General features: G+C 35.9%; 3 protein-coding genes across 3 annotated transcripts; 1 reads left to right on the top strand and 2 right to left on the bottom strand.

The window, feature by feature from the left end:
* Positions 1–13,176: 13,176 nt before the first annotated feature.
* Positions 13,177–20,455, bottom strand: LOC141586087 (serine/threonine-protein kinase BSK3-like). Its single transcript, XM_074407211.1, has 12 exons — positions 19,987–20,455; positions 19,573–19,650; positions 18,663–18,777; positions 18,235–18,452; positions 16,695–16,830; positions 16,057–16,190; positions 15,860–15,965; positions 15,248–15,333; positions 14,759–14,947; positions 14,431–14,583; positions 13,818–13,931; positions 13,177–13,710 (listed from the first exon to the last, which is right to left on the bottom strand). The coding sequence occupies exons 3-12, from the start codon at positions 18,742–18,744 to the stop codon at positions 13,462–13,464; spliced, it is 1,467 nt and encodes a 488-aa protein (XP_074263312.1). The 5' UTR covers positions 18,745–18,777; positions 19,573–19,650; positions 19,987–20,455; the 3' UTR covers positions 13,177–13,461.
* Positions 20,456–21,903: 1,448 nt separating this feature from the next.
* On the top strand, positions 21,904–22,671 carry LOC141586086 (uncharacterized). Its single transcript, XM_074407210.1, has 3 exons — positions 21,904–22,062; positions 22,143–22,204; positions 22,373–22,671. Exons 1-3 carry the CDS (start codon positions 22,005–22,007, stop codon positions 22,490–22,492), a joined length of 240 nt encoding a protein of 79 aa, XP_074263311.1. The 5' UTR covers positions 21,904–22,004; the 3' UTR covers positions 22,493–22,671.
* A 2,796-nt stretch (positions 22,672–25,467) lies between these two features.
* LOC141586085 (kiwellin-1-like) lies at positions 25,468–26,255 on the bottom strand. Its single transcript, XM_074407209.1, has one exon. The coding sequence runs from the start codon at positions 26,176–26,178 to the stop codon at positions 25,618–25,620; it is 561 nt and encodes a 186-aa protein (XP_074263310.1). The 5' UTR covers positions 26,179–26,255; the 3' UTR covers positions 25,468–25,617.
* Between the last annotated feature and the right edge of the window lie 295 nt (positions 26,256–26,550).

Below are 26,550 nucleotides of genomic sequence, written 5' to 3'. Positions count from 1 at the left end.
CCATCCCATGCAGAGTTGTTGGGAAGACTCGGCACCAGACCTCGTCGGGCTGCTCCCATACCGACATGTAAGACTCGAAAGCCTCGGCGTGGTCGGTTGGATCACTGTCTCCTTTGTATGTGAACGCCGGCAACTTCAGCTTAGTTGACACGGCGGTGTCAAGGACATAGGCGCTGAGGGGCTGTCTGATAACGTGTCGGATGACACGCGGCGATCGGCTCCTCGCATTCCTGGTCCGGCTCCTCTCCTCGTAGCGGGAAGGACTCCTTCTTCGACTCGGACTTCTTCTCCGACTCTGTTGGGTCGGACTTCTCTGGCTCCTCCGGGGTGTGCCTCGTTCGTGCCGCGGCGACGCTGTCCTCCCGTGAGTGCGGGAAGGACTTAGGTCTACCACGTCCACTTTGGGCTCCTCCGGCGTCTTGATATGGTCTGCCTCTCCTAGTGCTCCGTTCAAGTTTCTTGGAGTCACTTTTTGGGCCCTGGTCTCCTGGACGGTTTCCGCGGCTCTTGTCGGTGTGACAGTGTGAGCTGGCGTACTCCCAATTAGGTCCAGGAGCATCCTCAGTTTTGCTGTGTCAACCACATGTCCCATGATGGTGACCTGGTTGGCGGGCAGCGGCGTGTCTGGTATTATCGGCATTCCGAATTCCGGTTGGATTACTCCGCCGGTGGAGGGCTGCACGACTCCAGAATTATGAAAGGTATCATCTTGGCAGAGTGGGGTTTCGTCGGTCACGACTACCTCTTGTTGTTTTGACATCTTCTTAGCTTTTTGGGGTGGGTTTTTTGTGTTTGTTTTTTTTTTTGTTTGGGAATGAATGTGACTAGCTTCTAGTCTCTTTCCCACAGACGGCGCCAATTGTTACGGGTGTAATTCCAGAGCAGATATTTGATACCACCCGTGGCTAGTTGAACGATGTCCTTGCTTGAATCCTCCTTGCGGTCTCCTGAAACGATGAACAAACTGAGGGCTCGGCTTTGGCCGAGCGTACTCACTCCGACGCTCAAGTCAGTAAACTTAAAGGGTTAAGTATGTGTTGCTTGGCTAAGTATATTGTAGAGAGATAAGGAAGATATTACCAGATGAATAGTGATTCTTAGGTTAATTTGTGGATCCTTTCCTCAATGAAGGTTGAGGAGTATTTATAGACTTTCACCTTTTGTCACGTAGTGGCCAAGTGGCCAAGTGGTTAGCAGGTGGAAAGACCGTTCTACCCTCGGCCGATGGACCCATGGCAGGCCGACCGAGGGGCCTTAGATATGAGTACGCGGATATGTGCCCCGGCTGGCTAGTTGCCTGGCCGAGATCCAGGTGACGTAGATGGGTTGATCGGCTAGGGTGTCTAAGTCGTTGACTTTGCTGTGGATATCTTTGACCTTGCTCAATGTGTTGACTTGGTCAGCGGTGCAGAATATGCCCCATCAAATATATTATTATTATTATTATTATTATTATTATTATTATTATTATTATTATTATTATTATTATTAGTAGTAGTAGTAGTAGTAGTAGTAGTAGTAGTAGTAGTATATTTATTATTATATTACTATTTTATTTTTTATATTACTTATTAGATTATATTAATATATTATTAATAATAATGAATAATATTATTATAATATTTATTATTATTATTATTATTATTATTATTATTATTATTATTATTATTATTATTATTTCAATACGATTCGATTCGATTCGATTCATTTTTCGATTGATTGATTGATTCGATTCTATTAAGTTGATTCGATTGATTCACTCCATTCATTCGATTCAATTCAATTCAAACAATTTCAGTCCAAAAGAACAGGACCTTAATTATAATTTGAGATATATAACAAGTAAGTAAATACGGAGTCTAAACAACTAGTATAATTATATTAACAATTTTTTTATCATAATATTCTTTCAATCTTTACAAAAATATGGTGGTATAAAATTTGGAAAATTAACAAATTTTCAAGCCGAGTTATCTTATATTCTTGCTGGTTTAGTAGACATAAAAATATTACCCGAATACAAAAAAGAGAATAGTTTCAAAAATCAAAATCAAAATATCTGATATTTCAAATAAAGATCTAATCCCTTGACATTCGAATTGAATATGGACTGAGTCGAAATTCATCTGCTCCGATATTGACCCGGCTGGCTCGAATCACAGTTGTTCTGATATTGACCCAACCCGAACCTGGATCGACACGAAATATCTACAACTGATTAAAAGTGGTAGCTGAATCCAACGTGAATTTAAGCGAACTAAAATCGAAAATAAAAGTACATCTAGATACCCTAATCGGAAAGAATTTAAACTGAAAATGATTCGATTGGATCCGTTAATTGGCACCTCTACTTTTAATAGGTTTACATGTAAAATCATCAAATTTGACAAGTAACCATGGGTCGTACTCTCCTTATTTTCTCTATAAAAACCTCTTTCTACCTTATTCTTTTTAGGCCCTGTTCTTTTGGACTGAAACGTATTTGAACTGAGCTTATAGGATCTCGAATCGAATCGAATTTATAGGATCTCGAATCAATCAACTTATAGGATCTAAACCAAATCAACTTATTGGATCTGAATCAACTTATAGGATCTGGCGAATCAATCAATCGAACTTATAGGATCTGAACAGAACTTACCCGATTTGAATTTAAATGAACTTAAATTAATTATTAATATTATTATAATTATAATTATAATTATAATTATTATTATTATAATTATTATTATTATTATTATTGTTGTTGTTGTTCTTGTTCTTGTTGTTATTTTTATTTTTATTTTATTAATTTCTTTTAACTTTTTTTTTATAAAACCGCAACTTTTATTATTATTATTATTATTATTATTATTATTATTATTATTATTATTATTATTATTATTATTATTATTATTATTACTATTATTATTATTACGCAAACTTTTATTGAGATTAAACAAAATTTTTACAAGAAATTAGTGAGCAACCAAGAAAGAACACTGATAAGAAAATATAGTCTAAAACACGAGCTAGGTAAGATAATAACATTTTTCCGCTTTATATACATTGGTTTGTTCATACATTATACTACGGTTACATTGATAAAAAATAATGATAAGAGTGATAATTTTGTTTTAAAAATAATAATGTATATATGTATCGAATAATTAATAATGTCATATATTTTTGCGTCAGTTTTTTAAATAAAAATTTTCTAAACTGAATTTATAGGATCTGAACTTATAGGATCTGAACTGAACTTATAGGATCTGAACTGAACTGAACCTATAGGATCTTAACTGAACTTAACTGAACTGGATTTATAAGATCTGAAGTGAACTTGAGTTAAGTTACTTTAAATCCAAAAAAAACAGGGCCTTAACCCTCCCTAAAAAAACATGTTGCTCATTTCCCTAAAAAATGGATAAAAAAACAAATCACTTTCCCTATCAATTGCTTTTCATTAACACTCATTCCTGGTTGTTATTGTCTTCACCAAATATTCTCTTTTTCTTATTTTTATTTTACATTAACAAGCAATTCAAAAATGGACACTGAACTTTCTAGGTGCAGTGTATTTCTGAGCTGGACAGCATTAGGCAAATTCCGTAATACAACTAGTCCGGGCTTTGTATGTAAGAAAGACCGCGGCGGGATATACATTTTAACTACGTGTCACCAGTTAGATGACCTTGTTGACAACTTTAATAACATAAACTGCAACAATATTTACGTTGATGTTACAGCGTTTGATTTTTCCAAGCATACGGGACGGTTAGTAGGGCATAATAGGTTTATAGATATATCATTGGTGTATGTCGGGTGTACTATGGCTGAACTCCCAAGCCGTCCCATGGTCCAAATTCAACCGCCTCTGTTTTCTTTCTACCCATTAGTCCCACTACAACTCATATCTACAATACACAATCCAGCTATGGACGGGGACCAAGGTCATCTCTTTTTCCAACAGGATGTTGGTCATATTGTGTAAGTATCATTACCGTACTCTAATCGCTACTTACTTTTATTTTTATTGGTTAAAATTGGATATTATTTCTAAAAATGAACAAAAAATCTGGGTAGACAAACTTGCGACATTCTCATTTATAAGAGCAACTCCAATGGACAACTACAATACGATGTAGCTTGATTTGCCACATCGATTTTTCAAGCTACGCAGCTTTTAAGCTACGTACCGCTCCAATGGCGGACTACGACATCTTGTAGCTTGCATTGGTCCACATTCTTATTTTCATCCAATAAAATTATTTAGCTTTTTTTTTTTAAAGTCAAGTCATGTAGCTTGACAAAGCTACATGCTTGCAAGCTACCATTGAATTTTCTCACTCCAATGGTAAGCTACATGCTTATAATTTTGCAAATATTGCAAGCAAGTCCTTAAACATGAATCATTGGAGATGCTCTAATGAAAACTTGCATTTCATTTATCTTTATTTCCTAATCTTTGTTTTTAATTTTAATTTCGACATGGACCTTTCTATTGTAGTTCATGTTGAAGCGATGCCACCTATGGTGCATTTCTTTCTCCCCCTGGCAATGTCAGGATCTTCCGGGACACCGCTCTTTGATCACAACTCTAAGAAACTATTGGGTATGATTGCGGGCACGGTTTTTGGCACTACAAATAGAGGGAGAGAACTCATAAAAAGAAATGTTGCTATTTCTCTTGATAGCATCTGTACTTTCTGTAGAACCATCAATTTTCATATCGATTAAGGGTTGTTGTGGTTGAGGCTTTCGTTTGTTAATGGTGAACTTGTTTTAGTTGGCTTTAATAAGCCAGGAGTATTTTAATTTAGTTGATTTATTGGTTTAATATTCTAGTTTGTTATGTGTTGGTAGTAGTAATTGTGTACTTGACTCCTTTTTATTAATTATTATTATATTAAGTGGTTTTTAATTGTGAAATCTACTCTCTCACTTTCTTTTCAATCATCAACTAGTTAGTTTTATTACCCGTGAAATTCACGGGCTAGTCATATTGTCATGGTGGTGGTGTTATACAAGATCGGATTTGAGATAACACTGGGTCCTACGGACAAAACGGACTCGTAAGGAAAAAAATTATTAACCAATATGTATATTGTCATAATATATCATCAAAATATATTTATTAATGCATATGGTCACAATTAACTAGACTTTTGCCACCGTTTATTATTATTTTATCACGAATATTGCTACGTTTGTTAGTGTTTTGCAACGATTATTGTTATTATTGTTTTCTATTATTTTATCTTTTTTTATTATTATGATTCTTCCGTCTTGGTCATTTGTCTAGCTTTTATTGTTATTTCATTAAAAACAATCAATCTATGTAATTAATTCAATCTAAAAGAAATTTTTTAAAATAGAAATTTCTATATTTTTGAAAGCGAACTATAATTCAAAGTAGATTGAATTGTTAACATTATTTTGAAAGAATATCATGAGAACTATAAACGCTGGAAAGATAAATGATGATTTTATTCATAAAATTTATTATAACAAAAAAATCCCAAAATTTAATTAATATTCCTTTTTATGTTTAATGATTGTTTAATTTACTTTTAGAATGAAAAGCCAAATTTTGATGATTGTGTTTAATGATAAAAAACAGTTTAATATCCCGTGAAAATCACAAGAACTCTCTAACTCTTCACTAATAAATGTTTGCTCACATAATTTTTTTTTCTATTTTTTTGTAATAGCTTGAAATTCACATCGTTTAGTTTGTTGGCGAATGATATCATTTTTTATAGACGTCATATTTTTGTTAACCCAACATTATTAAAATGATGATATTAGTTATAAGAATAATAAATTGTAATGTAAATTTTAAAGGAAACCAAGTTGATCTTTGAAGATTGTCTTTTTGAATCGATTGATATCAGATCCTGAGCCGAAGCTATAGGCGGACGTGGAATGGACATGGGTTTTAGCCTTTAAGTAAGACAGTAGTTTCGTCTTTTGTAAATGTAAACCTTAAAGGAAACCAAGTTGATCTTCGAAGATTGTCTTTTTGAATCGATTTCGACAATGTAATCCGATCCTTGCTTCAAGACAAATGATGATACTTTTATATTACCTTTAAAGTTCAAACTTACATTACCCCATTAGAATCGGGTACTCAACTACGGTCTTCGGGCTCACTAACGGTATCCCTATTTGAGCTAAATGTCATTCCGTAAAGCGCTATCCCTGATAGGAATGCAGCCCAGTACCCGACCGTGTCCGTGTTCTAGGCACCAAAGTTGAATACAGTATTCCTTTTATATCACATTTGCTATCACATCACCCAAAAACCGCAAACATCAACACCGATGTCACCATTACGACTACCACTACCGAGCTACCCATTTAGCTAGAAGCAGGCAAAAGAATTATACTCGTTGTTTTAAATTATTATATTATTCAGAGTTCATTATTGGTAGCCGATCAAAATGTTAAACATGGACAAGTACATAGGGGCGAAACCAGGAATCGTAGAGTATACCCTAGGGCTATTTTTTTTATAAAAAAGGTTGAATTACATTAGGAGGCTTTTAAAGTCGATAAATATACATGCTTTTACCCAGTATTATTATGGAATATATTGTGTCATTTTCGTGATTGGTTTACAAGTATTTGACTAGTTCGATGACTGAAAAGTCTGATTCAAAACAGTGGTATCTATATAATAAAAAGACAATAACATTTCACCATTCAACTATTTAAGAACAATTTATCAAGCCACGTCATCATTTCTTATTTTGAAAAGAAAAAAGAAAAACAAAAATTAATTTGTAAACATTAAATGCAAATAAATAACATAATAAATATTAAAATTTAGCCTATTTAATTTAAAAATAAATTAAATAGTAATCAAAAATTAAAATACATACTAAATTTTATAGTTTCACGTTTATTGTTGGAATAATATAAAGACAAATAAAAGCGAAAAAAGAAAAAAACTGAAAAAAAAATATCAAACAAAAAAAAATGCACTGTAGTGTAAAAAAGAAAAAATAAAAAGCAAAAAAAATAAAAGACCAGACACATCATGTGACCCATAAAAAGAAAAATAGAAAAACAATGTAAAATGTAAAAAATTAAAGAAAAAAACACATCATGTGCCAAAAAAAATAGAATAACAAAGTAAAATATAAAAAATTAAAGCAAAAAATAACATAAGACCTCACTACGCACCAACAATCAAAAACAAAAACAAAAGCACCGCCCTACCATTAACACTATCATCTTCTCATATACCAACCCCGCCACCCATTTTCAGCCAAGCAATAACCCGCCAAGTGCCAATATCTCTGCATCTCACTACTAACCGACAATGATGAAAAAGAGGCATAGAGTTTTTGATTTTACAATTGACACAATTAAATTTGTATCATACTTCATAATGTTTAATTAAATACTGCAATTTACCTTTGTACATCAATATTTACTATAGTATACACCCTCTGTCCTAGTAAGTAGTTTATATTTTATTTATTTTGCGAGGGAAAAATATAAAGCAAATGTAAACAATTGATTGAGACGGAGGAAATATATATATGTACAATAATGTAGCTCATTTGAAATAATATATTGAAGATATTTGATGATTCTAACCAAATACATAGATTATTATACTTTATATTATTATATATACACCAATTTTACAGTTAAGTAACGTGTCAATATCTTTCACCAAATTAAATAATTTTAATCTGGGTATTAAATTACACAATTTACTCTAAACACACTCGTAATTTTTACGGAAAAAAAACTAGTGAAGTTAATTAAAAGGGTAAATCTATATTTTTCTTTCACTCTATCTATTAATGAGTATCATATCTTTTAACTTTGAATCTTTAATGTGAGAATGATTATTGTTTTATCTATTATATACCCACATAATTTAAATTGTTTTCATTTGATTAAACGTTACAACAGTTAAGAGAGAATAAGAGAAAAATTTTAAGTCTATAATATCACCATTATTTCCAAACTAAAAAAATAAAGTATATAACTATGGTTAATACAATCAAACAAGGGATAATTCACGTGGTGCCCCCAAGGTTTGGCTTAATTCACGTGGTACCCCTGCGTTTAAGTTTGTGCACATGGTACCCCTCAACTTTCATTTTAGTGCACGAAGTACCCTTACTTTTCTTGCCGTTATAACGGCGTCATCTCCCTGAACACCTAACCTATTTTCCCCCCTTTTCCCATGAACCTAACTTCTTTTCCCCCCATTTCACTCATAAACAAATAAAAAAAAAGGACAACCTCTCTGACTTCCCCATACATTAGACGATTATCCTCCACAAACCTCAACAATCAATCACATCAACCCGAAAAACCCCAAATCAGCTCTTATTTTTCATCAATCTTCTTCATTTTGATCACACCCTTTATCATCTTAAATCGTTGCTATTGTATTCCAGGTAACCATCTTCATCTTAATTTTTTTTTTCGGGTTAAAATTTGTGTCTTTTAATTTTTTTCTCTTTGTTTTGTGATTAACTCATTCCTAAATGAGGATTTATGTAAACGATTTTGTTTGCATGTAGATAATTGTTGTTTTGTGAATCTTAATTAGGGTTTTTGATGTGGTTTTATGAATATTGCAATTCAATAATTAGGGTATTTGTTTGTTTTTCTGATTTTGTTATCCCTTTTGTTATCCCTTTCCATTTTGGAGTGATTTTGTCAATTATTAATTTGTTTTAAAATAATTAGGGTTAGTGTTTTACTAGACTGCATTTAAATAATGCTTGATATAATTGCTGATCTTGGTAGGATGGAAGCTGCGTTTTGGTTGCAATGTGACTACAAAGGGCAAAAATTTGATTATGCTATATATGATGTGGATTTTATACAATTACTAGATGTAATTGCCGATCTTGGGGTTGTTGCTGAGAAACAACAAGTTTTATTGCCCTCTGTCTATGCTATGTATTATAGGGGAAGGAATGATGCTAAGGTAAACATTAAGGATGATGGGGATTTACTGAAAATGTTTTGGGATTATGAAAGCTTTGAGACAATTGATGTGTGGATTGAGGACACAAATAAGCCAATTAAGGAGTTTAGGTTAGTGGCTGAAATAAAAAAGGCAAGAATGATGGAAGAACAGAGGAAGGAGATGCAGAAGAAAAAAGAAAAGGAAAGGATGGAGAAAAACAGAGTGGAGAGTGAAGGTTTGTTAGTTGAACATTTGGCAATTGAAGTGCCTCTTTGTGGATGTGGAGACAAATGAGACTGTTTATACTAGAGTCTTTGAGTCTCAAGAGTTGGCTGAGCTAGCAAAACAAAACAGCAACCCTGAACCTCAAAGAAACACCAACCCTGAACCTCAAAAGAAGACCAACCCTGAACCTCAAAAAAAGACTAACCATGAACCCCCAAAAAAGACCAATCCTGAACCTCAAAACAAGAATAACTCTGAACCTCAAACAAACAGCAACCCAACTTCTCAGCAAACTACTCCTAAAAGTCCAACCACCACCACCATACCTGAAACTATCCCTAAAAGTCCAACCACCACCACCATTCCTGAAAATATCCCTAAAAGTCCAACCACCACCACCATACCTGAAACTGTCCCTGAAACTCAAGCAAACACTCCAGCAAGTCAGTTCACCCAAAATTGTCCAACTGCTAATAGATTTAGCACAGAAAACCAAAATGCTCCTGATAGTACCCCAAACTTGTCTCAATTGTTTAAAAAAAGGCCTAACCCAAAGCAGAAAATTCCTAGATCAACTGCTAAGAGAAAAGGTATTTATACTCCAAAATCTAAGTCAACTACTCCTGAAAGTGATGCTGAGGCAACTGAGATAAGGACAGGAAGGGGTAAGAGAAGGGGTGAGCCAATAAATTTGGGTTTGGATGAGGATGAAGGTGAAGAGAGTGAGGAATTTGATGATGACTATTCTGCCTCTGATGAAGAGAGTGAAGAAGATGAAGATAGTACTGAGGATGAGCAATCATCTGAGTGTAGCAAGGATCCATTTGATAAAACAGTGGAAGGGGATAAAATGCATCCATTTGATAAGACAGTTAATGAAGTAAAGGAAGGGGATGAGGCAGTTACTTTGGATAAGGCATACAAGAATGGTAAGATGTATGTACCTGAAAGGTGGGGTGAGATTAAGTTGAGGCCCTGGTTACTGTTCCAAACCAAGAGTGACTTTGTGTCAGTGCTCTCTGATTACTGCATTCAAGAAGGGTTCAATGTTATAGTCAGCAAATCTGATAAGGTGAGGTACACAGCTGAGTGTAGTGGAGAACATTGTACTTGGAAGATACATGTGTCCATAATCCCTGATAAACTAACTTGGGCAATCAAGACAATTAGTGGTGAACATATCCAATGCCATTTTCTGAAGTGCAATCCTATGGCAACAACTGAATGGATGGCTTCTAAATTAGAAGATGAATTGACTGCAAATCCTGGTATGCCAGTTCAGGGCATAACAGACTTGTTAATGGGTAAGTTTGGGATTACTGTGAAAAAGAGGACAATGTACAAGGTCGGAAGTGTAGTTGTTAAGAAGGTGTTTGGGGGACATGAGGAAAGTTATAATTTTCTGCCTGCTTATGCTGAGATGATCAAACAGACCAACCCTGGTTCATGGGCACTTATTACATGGCATTCCCCTTACACTGACAGGTTGACCCATATGCAAAGGGTATTATTGAGTCTAATTGTTCAGACTCAAGGCATTGTAGAGTGATAAAAGCTGGAGGTGGAGAATTTGAGGTGGTTGAAGGTACCACAACTGCCTTTCCTGTAAATTTGAAGAATGAAACATGTTTGTGTGGGGCATGGCAGGTGACTGGGATACCATGTAAGCATGCATGTAGGGTCATCTATCACAACAAAGAAGAACCAATGCAATATTTGAATGGCTACTTCTCTGGGATGTGCTATAAGTTAACTTATAGCAATATCATGCACCCTATGCCTGATAAGGATCAGTGGCCTGAATTTCAGTTTCCTATGATCCAACCACCACTACAAGAAAGATCAGCAGGAAGGCCAGCTAGACAAAGAAAGAGGAAGCCTGATGAGAAAAAGAAAAAAAGAGGCAGCAGGTCCACCATCATCAGATGTTCTATTTGCAAGACAATAGGCCACAATGCAAGATCATGCCAAGGTGGTCCAACAGCAAAGAAGAGAAGGACTGATGGTGCTTCAACTTCAACAAATCAACCTCCAATCTGATTTAGAAGTTAATGTGGTAACATTTTATTTTAGTTGCTGAAAACATTGGATTTAACTTGACTTTTTGTAGGAGTTGTAATTGACATTATAACTGTGTTTGTAATGTCAATTCCAACTTCTAACTACTCATTTTTGGGTCGGATAAATGGTAACTCTTGGATAAGAATTGGCAAGTCTGTTTAGATAAGTTGGTTGTTAGTAAGTTGGCTGTTAGTTGTTGAACTAGATGAATCATGTAAGTTTTTGGGTTAAACTTTTGGATGCTTGGATGCCAATGAGGTAATATAATGCATGGAATTTGTTTTAGGTTTCTGAAATCTTTTTTTTTTTTTTTATATCACAATGCTAGAACACTTATTTCATTATAATATAGACTAAAAACATATACATTATTATCCCTATTTTCAAACTCAATTGAAACTTTTTAGATAAATCTACAATTTCTCTTTTTAAGTCACAAATGATAGTTGTTTGTTCCTTGATTTCTTCTTAAACTCTTGTATAGCATTAGCATCATGAACTTGTGCACTTCCTCACCAACCAACTCATTCATGTCTTCATTTTTGGGTTTGCACCATTGAAAGCATTCACATTCATCACATTTGTAGTACAATCTTGATGGATTTGCTTTGCCAAAGGTCCAGATGACCTTATGTTGAATCTCTTCTTACATTTAGGGCAATTTTTGTTATCAATTTGCACCCCTTTTGAATTAGATCTTGAATTAGATGATGATTGCATTATTATAGTAGGAATGTGTTTGTAGTAGTGTGTAAGAGTCATTGCTCCAAATATTAACATCAACTCTCTTTATATGCAATAACTAGAGTCCAACGGCTACTTTTCTAGCCGTTAGAGGTCTTTCTGGTAACAGGGGCATTTCGTGCACAATTCTCAAACCTCAAGGGTATTTGGTGCACAAATCTTAAACTTCAAGGGTATTTGATGAAAGTCATATTAGTTAGTTGTAGTTAGTTACAAATTTTAGTTAGTTGGATATTCAAAAGGTTGTTGGGTTTCAACAAACTTTCCCCCAAAATAGGTCAACAAGTCAATAACCCTACTTTGTAGTTTAATATTTGACAACAAGTAATGAAAAAGGGTAGATCGTGCACTAAAATGAAAGTTGAGGGGTACCATGTGCACAAACTTAAACGCAGGGGTACCACGTGAATTAAGCCAAACCTCAGGGGCACCACGTGAATTATCCCATCAAACAATCAAGAAGCAATTGGCAGGTCAAGACATTTACGGAAAATTTCAGAGCTTTTAAGCTGGAGTAATTTGTATCTGGACTATATTGCCAATTTCAAATCAAATACTCCCTCTGTCCCGGTCATTTGTTGTCCTTTTCTATTTTTGGGTGTCTCAGTCATTTGTTGTCCTTTCTATTTTAAGAATGAACTTGATGATTAATTTGATCATTCTCATTCAATTTGTTCCACTTGTTATTTAGTTATTGGCCTTTTTCTCATTCCTTGGTCTTTGTGCCAAAACAAAAGGACAACAATTGACCGGGACGGAGGGTGTATCAAATATGTAAATTATAAGTATAAATGCAATTTTTATTTTTAATTTATGTATTGGTTGTAAACTTATAATTTAATGAAAAATAAATTAGGTCATCACGTACCACTTAGCACAAGATTATTTTATACAAATTTAAAACACAATGTAATTTGAAATCTTATGTTATATTTTTGTTACTAATTAGTTGGCTCACAAAATTAATTATAATTAGTTTTTAAAATCGGGTTTTAGAAGTCAATAGACTACAAACGTAATTTTATAGAAATTTTTATATATGCTAGTCCGAAATTTCACCCTCGCTGGATTCAAATCCTGGCTCCGCCACTGACCACGTGACTCGAATCCTGGAGATCTGGGAGTTTCTAATCGCGCAAGCTAACTAGAAACCAACGCTAAGACTCGATAGCAAATGGAAGCAATGTTTTTTCTCTCAATACATATAAAGCCGACTATTCAACACTTGTAAGACGGAAGCAATGTTTTTACTCCCATATATATATAAATAAAGCCGAGTTTTTGACACTTCTGTGTTAGATTGTTCAAACATGCGCCTCGAACAAAAACATGTCACAAACAACATTTTACTGTACACAAATTACAATTTTTTTTAAAAACAATGATGACGCCTTGCAAATCTCGAAGAAATTCAAGGCAAAAGAATGGTTAAATCAACTTCCATCTCTCTTGACTTTAGTAACTTCAAATGAAATACTTGAATTGCCTCATGTGACTTGAAGTTATCTACCACGGGTTCCGTCTCTTTTAGCTTCAAGGGCCGTACCCTCTTGAAGGGCGTTGTGAGCTTCGTTCTCCATCCCGAGAGCCAAAAGAGCGGAAGCCTGAAGATAAGAAGCAATGTGCCAAACAGGAGATATCACTTGGACCTGCATTGCATCTTCCAATGCTTTCTGTGGTATATCATTCATTAGATATGACAGACTTCGACGTGCTAGCACTGTCGGAGAGACCATCCCGCCATCTATAAACTGCATGTGGTATGATAACATAACTCAGGATAAGGTGTGAATCTGATATGTGCATCTGGGAGTAAAAACAAACATAATGCACAGAACTTGCAAGGGAAGTTGCTAACCTGTGTGTACCGTTCCACGGCAGAAATAAAATCTTTATGCCGAAAAGCACTGTCACCTTTTTTCTTCGAATCCAAAGATTGCTGCATTTGGTCAGTCCACATTTGAAAGGATAGCTGCAAGAAACATTAATCATTATTCATTAATAGGAACGAAAAATAGGAACGAGCAACGTACGTCAGCAGAGCCAGGCAAATAGAAACTTCGTTTCATTATGACTTTTTCATATTTCGAGGAAAGTCACGATTTAGAATTTCAGGAAATAAAAAAAAATATACATTTTGACAAAATTCGTAAAAATCCAACCTAGTGTGTTTTTATCTTAACTCGTTAGTTTAAGAGATGTAAGGTCAATAAGATTGTCTCAAGTCTCAACGTGTGAGAACGACAAACGAAAGAAGCAAAAGTTGTACTCCATGATAGCATCTTTTTTTACATGAAAATACAAATCCGAATACTTTGAATAGATTATTTATCAACATTTGGTTATTTTTCGGCACAATGCATCAAATAAAACAGGCAAAAACTTTTTAATCCTGAGTTAATGTCCAAGAGCAACAAATTAAACAACATTTAAGTGTAAAGTAAAAGGAAGTCAAAAAGCATATACATTACCTCGTTTGTCACACCGTCGTCATCTTTATATCCAATTGCTTCCAAAATTTCATGAATGGCAGTCAAGTCCCTTCTTGAACATGCTTCACCAATAGCCGATAGAGGTAAGGATGAAGCACTATGTGGGATTCCCATCAAAACATGAGACGGAACCTGCACAAGCAAAGGTTACTTGCTAAAATCTAAAGTAGAATTCACAAGTAATGGAGAAATGTCTATATACAAAGGTTTGGTTTAATCATCTCATAATCTTCGCAAATTTTAATTCTGGAATTCAGATACAAAAAGGATTCCAATTACAGAAATGGAGACCGACTGACCGACTAACCTCAGTTTCCTTTTGAAGAGGGGTCAATGCAGCAATTAGTGATCTTGTATTTGGTCGTTCTTGTGGTTCATAATTTAAACACCGGGAAGCAAGGCGAACTAACTCAGTACCATCATCATTGGAGAATTGTCCTTCCAAACAAGAATCGGTAAGCATCTGAAGATTCCTATCCCGTATCAAGTCTAGGGCCTACACATAATCACAATGTCAGAGACACGCATTATTATACTCCCAGTAATCAATTAAATGGATTGTGTAGAAAAAGCTAAAATGTAAAACCATATGCATCTAGTAGGTATCAACCATTTGCTTGTGAAAATGTTCGGAACATAGAAATAATCAAATTTTTTTCAAGAATATATCGGAGTTAAGTCAATGTCGCAGCATATAGTTATACGAGATTGTAGTAATTAGAAACACAGTTCAATTTGAGACCTGGGATAGCACTTAACACTGACAGTGTGAAGGAAAGTGGGTACTCATACTTACATGACTCGGGGGAATATGCTTTCCGCTAATAAGGTCAAGCAACAGAGTTCCAAAGCTAAATATGACACTTGCTGGTGTTATTCGACCTGCAACCATCGAAGAGAACATAGTAATCATTGAGAATTAGCAACCTCTAAGATACAGACTCGTACTATCTTTTCGATATGTATGTGCTACTACTAATATCAATCCAAATTCGCAAACATATCAAGTTTATCTCAGTTTCCTAACCCTTCGTTCCAGCACTGTAGCCAAGAGTTTGCTACATTATGTTTAGAGTAGAAATTTTTTATTTTTTTTGTGTTAACCAGGAGTATCCCTACTGACAGTTGGGGCAATCTCCTTCGGGATACTGAAGGCTATTTAATGGGTTGACCCCTCCCAAGTTTGGCTTTTTCATTCGCAAGAGTTAGGAATCGAACCCCTGACCACTTGTTTAAGAGATGAGAACCCTTACCACTCACACCAGCCAACTTTGGCAGTGTACAAAAATATTAGAGAAGAATAATATCTACAACAAAATAAGCTAAGCACACAATCAATGTACCCAAAATAGTGGCAAGAAATGATCTAATATTCCCGACAATTATGTAATACAGAAGGGAGACTCACCAGTTCGCAAATACTCGGGAGGGGTAAATGCAAGATTTGTACTGTAACTTTTGCCATCTCTACTGTTTTTCATCAGTCCAAAACAAGAAAGTCTGGGATTGCTATCCTGTATTCGAGAATGAATTTAGAGAGACACAATATCAGTAGCTAGATGTTGAACATTTTTTTTTTTGAACTAGAGCTTATTATTTGCTTACCCCATCGAACAAAATTCTGTACGCATTCAGGTCATGATAAAGGGCGCGTCCTCTGCTTGTACAATACTCTAGAGCTTGTGCAAGATGTAGGACAACCCTCAACCGCATTGCCCATTTCATTGGCTGAGCATCCCCTATAAAAGTAACCGTGTGTATTCGTCAAGGTGAAATAACTTATGCCACAAATGTAAGAGCATGACGGGGGGATCAGCAGTTCAAAATAACAGTCATGCCATTGTCAAGCTTTTGAAAAGCCGAGTGCCGACAGACTACAGTGACTTTAAAGCGCGAAAAATATGCTCGTTAGGGGAGAAAAGAGTAGTCCAAACTACAAAGGCCAGATGACTTCTAGCCTGGTTGTCAAACCACGATCCACGGAAACCTTGGAAGTATTAATAACAAGACTCCTTTCACTCATTTGAATCAACTATAGTTTTCTTCTTGGGTCATTCAAATTTCAAACCCTTTCACTACATTTCCACATTTGGGTTAAATATTACGGTAAAACGGACCAAAATACCCTAGCATCAAACGTATGTGGGTACCATTGTCTATCTTCACACTTGCCCCTTAAAACTTCTATAATTGCAAATGTGGTGAATCCAAATGAATGGAGGGTGCACAAACTAAAAACTTACAATGGAAAAGATGTTTTGCAAGGGTGTTGTTAGGCATGTACTCAGCCACAAGCAGCCTCTCGTCATTTTCACAGCAACATCCTAACAGATTTGCCAACTTTGGGTTCCGAAGCTGGCCAACGGACCGCGCCTCTTCCTAATTTTAAGAAAGAAGCGTTATTTAACAGGAATGAGATCTCTAAATTCCTTAACTAAGAAAGCAACACAAAGACTTGACAAAGATAAATACTCCTACATTCCACTAATTGCCCAACTCCTGCTTATACTCAGTTCGTTGCATAAGAAGTCATATTAAAATCACTTACTTTTCTGGACTACAATGAACATTTACGGTTTAAAAGCTCGGAGATCAAAGAACTACAGCCACCTTAATGTATACAAAACAACAATTAATAAAGGCATAAATAGACATATTTTCACTTAAGTTGGGCAAACAATATAGGTCGGATAAAGGTCTTTCCAATCTCAACCTGTGTTACTCCGACACTCCACTTAACTGCCGTGTCGCGTGTCAGACACGTGTCGGTGTCCGACACGACACGACACTTCGACACTTCAATTTAGACCACAAAACAGGAAAATTCACCCCAAATAGCCGTGTCCGGCACGCCGACACGTGTCGGACACGGCGTGTCTGAGTAACACAGATCTCAACCAAGAAAAATGATCTAGGAAAGTCCGGACTGAGGAAGTAAACACCTTGGGATTCAACCATTACTTTCAAAGACAGGTAGAAAAGCCATAATTTGGTTATAAAGAAGGTTGTCCATCATAATATTTCTCTAATCGAAATAAATAACCTTTACCATATGTAGAAAAGAAAAACATCATCATCATCAACATAAAGCCTTACACCTAGAACAACTTGTATAAAGGCTATGGTTAGGTAAAAAAACTTGTTCTTGAATAGATTAATTAATGGTTAGATTATTAGCAGAGTGAAATTGCAAGCCTAAGAAAATTAAGCGACGACCATGATATTAAATATCAGTTTTTCAGACTTTCAGTCATAACAGTGGAAACAACTGTAGCGGTATAACCTTTCGAAATGCGGTAGAGGCAGCCTCAAAATGCAATAGAGGTGATCTTCCAAACCTCTCCAAAGCGATCACAACCTTGTCGCCACCATGGTTCAATACCATGGCGACAACTTCTTCACCTATAGTTACCCTTTACATAGGACCATGAGGATTTTACCATTGCTACGAAACCAGTATCTACGAAGCCAGCAGTCAATTACATTTTTGAAACCATACGAGGATACTACCATTTATCACGGCATCTCACCGCTAGTAATTTTCCATAACCAATAGCTGCAGTCTATGATGAAAAAGTGCAGGGTAACTGAGAAACAAGATATATCCAAGTAGCTTGGAAGATAATGAGATTTCTTTTAGGGTAAATGAAGACTAGAGACTCGAGAGCACATCCGTACAACACATGGCTAAGAAGAGTATTGAGAATTGAACACCTACATATAAAGCACAAAAAAGAACATTGCAAAGAACTTCAAGAGAAGGAACAACAGATAGGCATTTACCAGGAACTGGCGAGCATCAGGCCATGCAGATCTATTGAAACGTTTGACAACAATCCTCGTCTGGTTTTCTAATTTCCCTTTGTAAACAACATTTGGAGCCTTTTCACCATGCTCAGACACAATGTTCTCCACAGCAAAGCCTGATGTGGCATTTTTAAGCTGCTCATGTGTGAATTCTCTAAATGTTGATAAGCCAACCCCATTTTCCTCTTCATTTCCTGCACACACACACCACCATGATCAGTGACGCATCCATAATTTTTCTTTTAATGGGGCCCCAATTCATAAAAACTATATCTTCCAAAATTTTCAAAACCAAAATTTGGGGGAAACACGCAAAACAAATTGTTATACGTTATCCTAGGGCCACCCGTAAACAATTCATGGATTGACCTATTATTGAATGACTATAACAGTGATATACTCACCAACATCAAGAGGCTCAAGCACTGCCGTCTTATTAGGTGAACCCAGACAACACGGAGCGAGTTTGGATGCCAGGGATCCCATTGTCTACGGTAAACAATTTAACTGCCCCAAATCCTGCAGTGACAAGAGAGTCCACACATGAATGAATATGCACTATGCAGCAACCTGACCAAAAACACCCACTTCAATTTAATTCCGCCCTTACTAATCCGATAAATAAAAGAAAGGACTAATATTGCAAGGAGATCATATACAGCTTTTAAAGTGATATCTTTCTATAATCAGTAGTCAATTATCTCCCAACTGAATTAAACATTAATATGGCATAAATAAGGAAACCAAACAGATCAAACTAAAGCAGTGTGTTACTACTATATTTATCCATTCAACAACAACAACAACATCACGCCAGTGCCTCAATGGCTCCCGCAAATTGCAGGGTAAGGGGGAGTAGGATGTACGCAAATTGTTGTATATTGATCTATCACATCAACAATTCCACTAAGCCAAGAAAATCAGCATTAAATAGATCACAGCTAAAGAAAAAACACTAAAATTTAACAAAATAAAAAAGTACATATCCAACAAATTCAGATTAAATGCACAAAGCAGATTACTATATTTATCCATTCAACAACATTACCCCACTGCCTCAATGGCACCCGCAAATCGCGGGGTAAGGGGAAGTCGGATGTAGGCCAATTGTTGCAAATTGATCCATCACATCAAAACCTTCACTAAGCTAAGAAAGTCAGCATTAATAGATCAAAGTAAGGAAAAAACACTAAAATTCAACAAAAAAAAATAAAACAGTACATGAGTACATATCCAACAAATTCAGAATAAACACCCAGAGCATATAACTTTTGCCATAACCACAAATTGAAGTACAGCAATTAATCAACTCACCTTTTGAACAAACAAAGCAGCAGTCTCTTCCAGGCTATATATATACTATATATATATGCTGCTCAAGTTTCCAGAACCCTAAAAAGCATGAAACTTTCATTAAAATACTAAACACCCAGATCCATATTTCACATACCCAGATAAATTAATGCCAAAAAATCACCTAAAAACACAATAAATCACATACCTTTCTATCAAAAACCTCACCTTTTTACATATAAATCATTTAAAGTACTAAACCTAACTTGGTAATTAATTAAACAAGTAAATCATAGAAAATCAACAATCTTCAAAGCTAAACTACCATTTACTCCTATACTTAACCTTATATAATGAACAACAAGATCCAGTGGCAAAGTTAGGGGACGGCTAGCAGGCTGGAAGTTAGAAATTTCAAAGTTTTTTCAAGTTTACCTTATACTATTACCGGTCAGCCCTGCTGAAATTTTCCGCTTCAAAGTTCAAATCCGGACTCCGCTACTAAATTAGATCAGATCAGTCAACTGGGTCAACGAATTCCCAAATTAAAATCAAACCCACTTCTAGAACTTAGAAATCAAAAAAATGTGACTAAATTTTGTTGAAGAAAATGGAAAAATGTAAGGAATATGAATGGGAAAAGGCAGTCAAAATGGTAGTCATACAATAGTAATGATTAAATGAAGTAGTGTACTATTATTTATTGTTGTCTCTCTCTTTATAATTATAACAAATCAATCAGTTATTTGTTTCATGTTCATATGACAAATTTTATATGATATAGTTTGTTGGATGGTATGCCATTTTTAACATTTATCATAACATGGATATGTTCCTTAACTTGAATTCAATGAATTCTCTCTCTCTCTCTCTAGCCCACACGTACAAGACTGTAGGGGTGGCTGTAGTCGTTATAATTTGCGCGTTGAATTATAATGCGGCGTCGGTAATTTAGATGGAGTGCTTCATTAGTACGACGGGGTTTTATAGAGTAAGACGGTTTTATAGAGTGTAATTATTTAAGTGTGTAACGGTTTTAATTAGTTTGTTGTATACATATTTAGAATCGTGGTAATTTTACTCTGCTTTAGGACTCGAGTCGTGATTTTTAATAAAAATAAATTTAAATTTAAGGGTGAAGTTTATATACCCTTGTTAGCACAATTAGACGTTTTAGAAAAGTAGGATCAATATATGACTCTGTGTTGTTGTTATTAAATACTCCCTCCCATACAACCCAAAGGTAACACTTGCTTTTTGACACTATTCATGGTCGTAGTGAATCTTTGATATTATTCTTAATCTATATGACAAAATATAGTCATGTGAGATCTTGTTTGATTATCGTCATAAATGTTATAAGAATATCAAATTTTTATAATGTTTAATAATGTGTAACTAAAGATATTCACGTTGCAAAACGTGTCTCGTCAGATGTGATAAAACAACGGTTACCTTTTGGTTTGGATGAGATGAATTATAACATCATTTGTTTAAGAATCAAGGACTTCGGAGATCCAACTCGAAGTAATAATGTAATATATTTACGCCCATGCTCTCGTTATCTTGTTTACAATGCATTGAATGAGATTGTCTCGATTATCAATTTCATGTTTCTCATAACAAAAATTCGCACGTTTTGCAACAACTTCATTCACATACATATGCATCTTGTTAGTATACTTCTCGTAATATGTATAGAATGATATTAAAAGCCGCGACATAGACTTGTAATAAAGTTTGTCACACACATTTCACATTTGTGATATAATTTTGACTTGTTTCCTTTGCACAAGTCAATAGCAAACTAAATGGAGTATAACAAGCCATTATGAGTGTATGTATCATTAAATTGTTTGCATTTCGTCATTAACCATATTTTTACAAACAGAAATAACCCTCGCAAAACGCATGTACAAACGAACTCTACAAAGTAGAAGAGACAATGTAAAAGTAACAATACTTGTTTAATACCTTAGATTTTGTAGAAGCCAACAATGTTGCTAACTTCATGGCTTCTATTGGACATTCATGTCCAACTCTTTCGAGGTGATTTGAAAGCCAATGACTTCAATTTACCTCTCTCATTCGAAAGAATGAAACATGTTAGTCATATTTCAGATAATCAATTTAGTTTTCTTACCTTATAAAAAAAATTACTTGTTTAATACCTTAGATTTTGTCAAAAGAAAAAAGAAAACGAAAATAAAACTATAAAACGTAAAGAATTCACAAGCTTATACACTTGACTTGAGACAAGTGGGTCCGATCCAATTCGAGAGTTTTGGGCCAAAGGATTGAGTAGGTGGGCTCTTTAATGAATGACAAATAGTCAACTTTTGACCACTGGAGGTTACTTCACAAATACAATCCATCAATCAAATTGGGAATTTAGGGTTTTGTACGCGACAATTAGGGTTTAATCCTCAAGCCGAAGATTTCAATCTGCAATCATGTCGAAGAAGAACAAGCTTTCTACTCGAAGAAAATTACACGAATTCGAACTTCAAAGTTCGTCTCTTTCTTTCTAATTTAATTTCTTTATTACTGTCTCAATTATAATTTTTTAAAAAAAATCTGGGTTTTTTTAGGGGAAAAGCAAGAAAAAGAGAAGAAAACGATGAAGCTTCATGCTAAGAAGAACAAAATGAAGGTAAAAATTCAATCTTCTGCTTAATTTGTTGTTAATTGATTTGATTAATTTCATAGATTGTATTGTGTCTATGTGTGTGTGGAAATTAGGGTTTTTTTTGGAGTGTAATTATGTGTTGGATTGGTTAATTTGTTGATTCTGAAGTGAGTGTAATTTTTGTGATTGAAGGTTGATGGGAGTGATAAAAAGAAAAAGAGAAATTTTGTGGTAGGGAAGAAGAAATTGAAGACGAAATTGTCGGCAACGGCGAAAGCTAAAGCTGCCCAAGCTATGGAACTTGATGCTTGAGGTGCATTTCTCTTGAACAATACCGAGATTTTTCGTATTAATGAAATGTTCAGTTGCTTATTGATTTAATGTTTGATCTTAGTTTATGTTAGGTTCTGTGTGTAAGTTCCGGAATATTTGATGTAGCGGCTTCAAAACGAAATCAAAATGAAATCGACATAATTCAAACTTGTTTTGTCCCCCTGGTTTCTATCTTAATGGTGCTTCGGTTTTGCTTGGGTAGTGTCATATCGTACTGTCGCCTGTGCCCTGTGGTGGGTGAATTCGGTGTTTCCTCATGTTAGTGTATAGAAGTTGTTGAGTTCAATAGTCTCTCGCAAGTTGCAGAAATTTCCTCTTGATTTGGTGTCTGTTGTGTAAATCTGTTAAGTGTTAAGTACTTGAATATGAGGTAGCTTATTGATTCAACTTTCAAGATCTATGTTAAGTATCAACTATGAGGACACAGTGTGGTTGTTGCTGTTCAGTGTGAAAACTGAGAAACCATTACAACTGGATTTCAATAGTTCTTCATCTTGTCTAGCCCTTTTATATTTGGTACTTAGTTACAATGTTACATGAGTGAGATTTTGCAATTGGCAAACAGTAACTATTATTCAACATTTTGAGCATTGTTGGAGTTGGTCTAAAATACAAGGGCTGAGCAATGGTTTAGTAATTATTCGCAGACCTGAATTTTACACAGGATAGTAGTATCATAGCACTCTTTTATCATAGCCCTATTTTTTTGTAGCTGCCCATGTGCACTAGATTGCTCCTTTACTTTCCGCGTCTTAGTTATGGACAAGGTGTATGTTTTTTGGGTAAGTTTGTTCTAGGCAATGCTAATAAAAAGCTCCACAAGGAATGAGACACAACCCGGAAGGCCTCCGACATGACATGTGAGACGAAAGTAAAAGGCAAAGAAAAGCCGATCAAAACAAGAATACATAATGTTACACGTTACAATTATGATTATTCTTAAAATTAAAATTAAGCATTTCATTGGGCAGGTGAAGTTAAAAATAGTTTAGGCGTCAGTCCAAGTAATGCCCATCTCCCCAAACTGGGGATCATCAGGGGAAACACCAAGGGAATCCCACACAGCCTTGGATGCATCCACGACATTGTCCCTACACGGTGGTTAGAACTCATGCTCCTCATCACACCCCATTGTAGAGTCACACTCATCTACCACCGTAGCGGCCACACTTGCCCCGTTCCCACTTATCACGATTTGGTTAAAACAGCGGGACCCGCCACTGTACCATCCAATGGACAAGGCCACCATAGCGGCCACACTTGCCCCGTTCAAGTTGCGTGTTTGTGAAAATGCATGGGATAGGATAGGGTAAAAATAGGGGATAGAAAACTCTGGTCAAGTACTCTCTCCCATTCAACAGATTCTTTACGTTTCATTAAAAAACTTCAGGTTGGGTGTTTCCACAATAAAGTAGCCACTATAGAACTTGTTGCATTTTTTCACTGGCGTATTCCTGGGTCATTAACTGTAAACAAGTCCATGAGGTAGAATGTTTGCTCCAGTCAAATGCTAGATTTAATCCGTTGTTTAAATATCTCTTTAATTATCCTGTAAGACTGTTATACGACGTATGAGGCCTTAAAGAGTATACACTTCATTTAATGATAGCAATAATGAGGTTTAGAAGCATATTACTTGATCGTTATTACTCCCTCCAGTTTTAGAGTACAAAGCAGGTGCAGACTGCAGAGAAATTAAATTTTTTTCTGGCATGAGTGTGCTAAGAGGGAAAAAACACCAACGAGATTAGGAATTTAGGATGATAATTGTGAATATAAAAATCACCAGTTTTAGAAATAAAGCTTAATGAACAAAAATATTGCAGATAAGAACATGATGTTAAATGAAAAAAAGTAGCGGGAATATTTTAGTCATTGAGCAATTTACTAGACAATGATACGTGTGCTTACTAAGTGCGTTTTTTTAGGATATTCAAGATCATGATAAGATTATGTTAATTAACTAATTACCAGTTTAGTAGTGCTACTAATGGTGGGCAACTGGGTACACTTGCAATGATGATAAACATAAAGTTGCAAGACTTGAAAAAGTCAACATAAAGTTGCAAGATTGCAACAGTCAATAGGCGTTTTAGAAGGGCCAAGCACCTATGGAAGTCTGGGATCGTCCCTCTCGCACTCGACCCTGAATTTCAGCTCGAGTCACATATGGTTTCGAGAGCTTCCCATATACAGTAGTATCTTAGAAGTAGAGACGGGCGGTCCTGCTCAGTTTTGCCAAGTAATTTATTATTTAAGCTTAGTTGCCAACTAATTAGTACTTACAATCAAACCTAGGTGCAAAATTACGTATGCAAAATTGAAGACGAATTTGTCAGCGACGGCGTAAGCTAAAGCTGCCCAAGCTATGGAACTTGATGCTTGATGTTTATTTATCTCTAACAATATCGAGTTTTTTCATATTAATTTAATGTTTGATCTTAGTTTTTGTTTGGTTCTGTGTGTGTAGTTTCGGAATAGTTGGATGTAGCAAGCTGCTTAAAAACAAATCAAATGAAATCTACTTAACTCAAACTTGTTCTCCCCATCTGGTTTCTATCTTAAACGATGATTCAGTTTGGCTTGGGTATCCTACTGTTACCTGTAGTGTGTGAATTCCGTGTCCTACCAATGAGTGTATAGGTACTCGAGTCAATATTCTCTCCCGGTTTTGAGAAACTTTCTATTGATATAGTGTCCGTCATTATTAGATCTGCAAGTACCCAAATATGAGTTTGCTTATGGCTTCAAGATCCATGTTATTAACTGTGGAGTACTGTGTTGGTGTGAATGTTGCTGTTCGATGTGAGAATTGATAAACCGACTTATTTCGAGTCTTCTACATCTTATTTACTTGTTTAGCCCTGTTATATTTGCTACATACTCACTGATACTCCGTAGTTTACAGGAGTGAAATTCTATGTTGGCGTTACAGAAACAAGGGGTGATCATTGATCAAGTAATTATTCGTAGACCTGAATTTATTCAAAAGAGACTAGAAATTAGTTAAGTGGTACTTGCAAACTTTACACAGAACATGGTACGATTATGATTATTCTTTAATGAATACTAAGGATTTCATTGCGCAGGTGAAGCGAAGTAGTTTAGGCGTCAGACCAAGTAATGCCCATCTCCCCAAACTGGGGATCATCAGAGGAAACACCAAGGGCATCCCAGACAGCCTTAGACCCATCCACAATATTGTCCCTACACGGCGGTTGGTATCCATGCTCTTCATCACACCCCACTGTAGAGTCACACTCATCCACGACCGTAGCCGCCACACTCTCCCCATTGCCACTTATCACAATTTGCTTACCACACCGGGATCCGCCACTGTACCACCCCGTGGACAAGGCCACAACAGGGGTGTCATCAGAGTGGAAGCTTCCATCACATTTGGAAGCTCCGCCCCCATCCCCACCACTCTCAAAGCTATTGAGGGTCAGGATTGCATCAGTCTGACTGGTCACTTCCGGCGAGCAGGTGTAAGTCTGGTAGTCCTTCCCGGCTTCACAGCACTCCGAACCACTAGGGTCGCATTGATCAGAAGGGGCTTGCGTTCCGACTAAGGTTCCTGATGGGTTGCAGTCTTGCGCGTGGTTGCTGTGTGGTAGCAAGTTTGTGATGACCATGAGGAGCATGAATACATAGTAATAGCTCATTTCTTATGATAACTAAGGGAGATTCAAGTTTGGATGTTTGTGATTTGTGAAAATGCAGCAGTAGGGTAGAGTATAAATAGGGGTTAGAAAACTTTTGTCAAGTGGATAACTGTTGGGCGTTTCTGCAATCAATAGGTCTTGGTATAGACGGGTGGGGCGAACAGACGGGTAAAGACCTCTAATAAAATGGATAGGAGGGACAAGGTGGGGCACCTCCCATGTGCTTCCCACTTTATGGCAAATGGGTATTTTGTGAGGGAAAATGGTATCCGTCTATACGTATAGACGGATAGTGTCCGTCTATAATGAGAATTTGTGTTCTGCAATAAGTAGCATCTGTTGAATTTGTCTGCATTTTTCTTCTTGCGTACC

The sequence above is a fragment of the Silene latifolia genome, chromosome 6 (assembly GCF_048544455.1).
Source record: "Silene latifolia isolate original U9 population chromosome 6, ASM4854445v1, whole genome shotgun sequence".
Lineage (NCBI taxonomy): Eukaryota > Viridiplantae > Streptophyta > Magnoliopsida > Caryophyllales > Caryophyllaceae > Silene > Silene latifolia.
Note: the sequence above shows the minus strand (reverse complement) of the source record. Positions and strands in the feature narration are given on the sequence as shown.

Coding starts and splice junctions, on each gene's coding strand:
- LOC141586087 (XM_074407211.1), bottom strand. CDS start 18,744: ATGGGATCCCTGGCATCCAAACTCGCTCCGTGTTGTCTGGGTTCACCT. Junction 16,191..16,694: donor TGCAAAACATCTTTTCCATT/GTAAGTTTTTAG, acceptor TTACTTTTATAG/GGGATGCTCAGCCAATGAAA. Junction 14,584..14,758: donor CTCTTCAAAAGGAAACTGAG/GTTAGTCGGTCA, acceptor TTGCTTGTGCAG/GTTCCGTCTCATGTTTTGAT.
- LOC141586086 (XM_074407210.1), top strand. CDS start 22,005: ATGTCGAAGAAGAACAAGCTTTCTACTCGAAGAAAATTACACGAATTC. Junction 22,063..22,142: donor ACACGAATTCGAACTTCAAA/GTTCGTCTCTTT, acceptor GGGTTTTTTTAG/GGGAAAAGCAAGAAAAAGAG. Junction 22,205..22,372: donor CTAAGAAGAACAAAATGAAG/GTAAAAATTCAA, acceptor TTGTGATTGAAG/GTTGATGGGAGTGATAAAAA.
- LOC141586085 (XM_074407209.1), bottom strand. CDS start 26,178: ATGAGCTATTACTATGTATTCATGCTCCTCATGGTCATCACAAACTTG.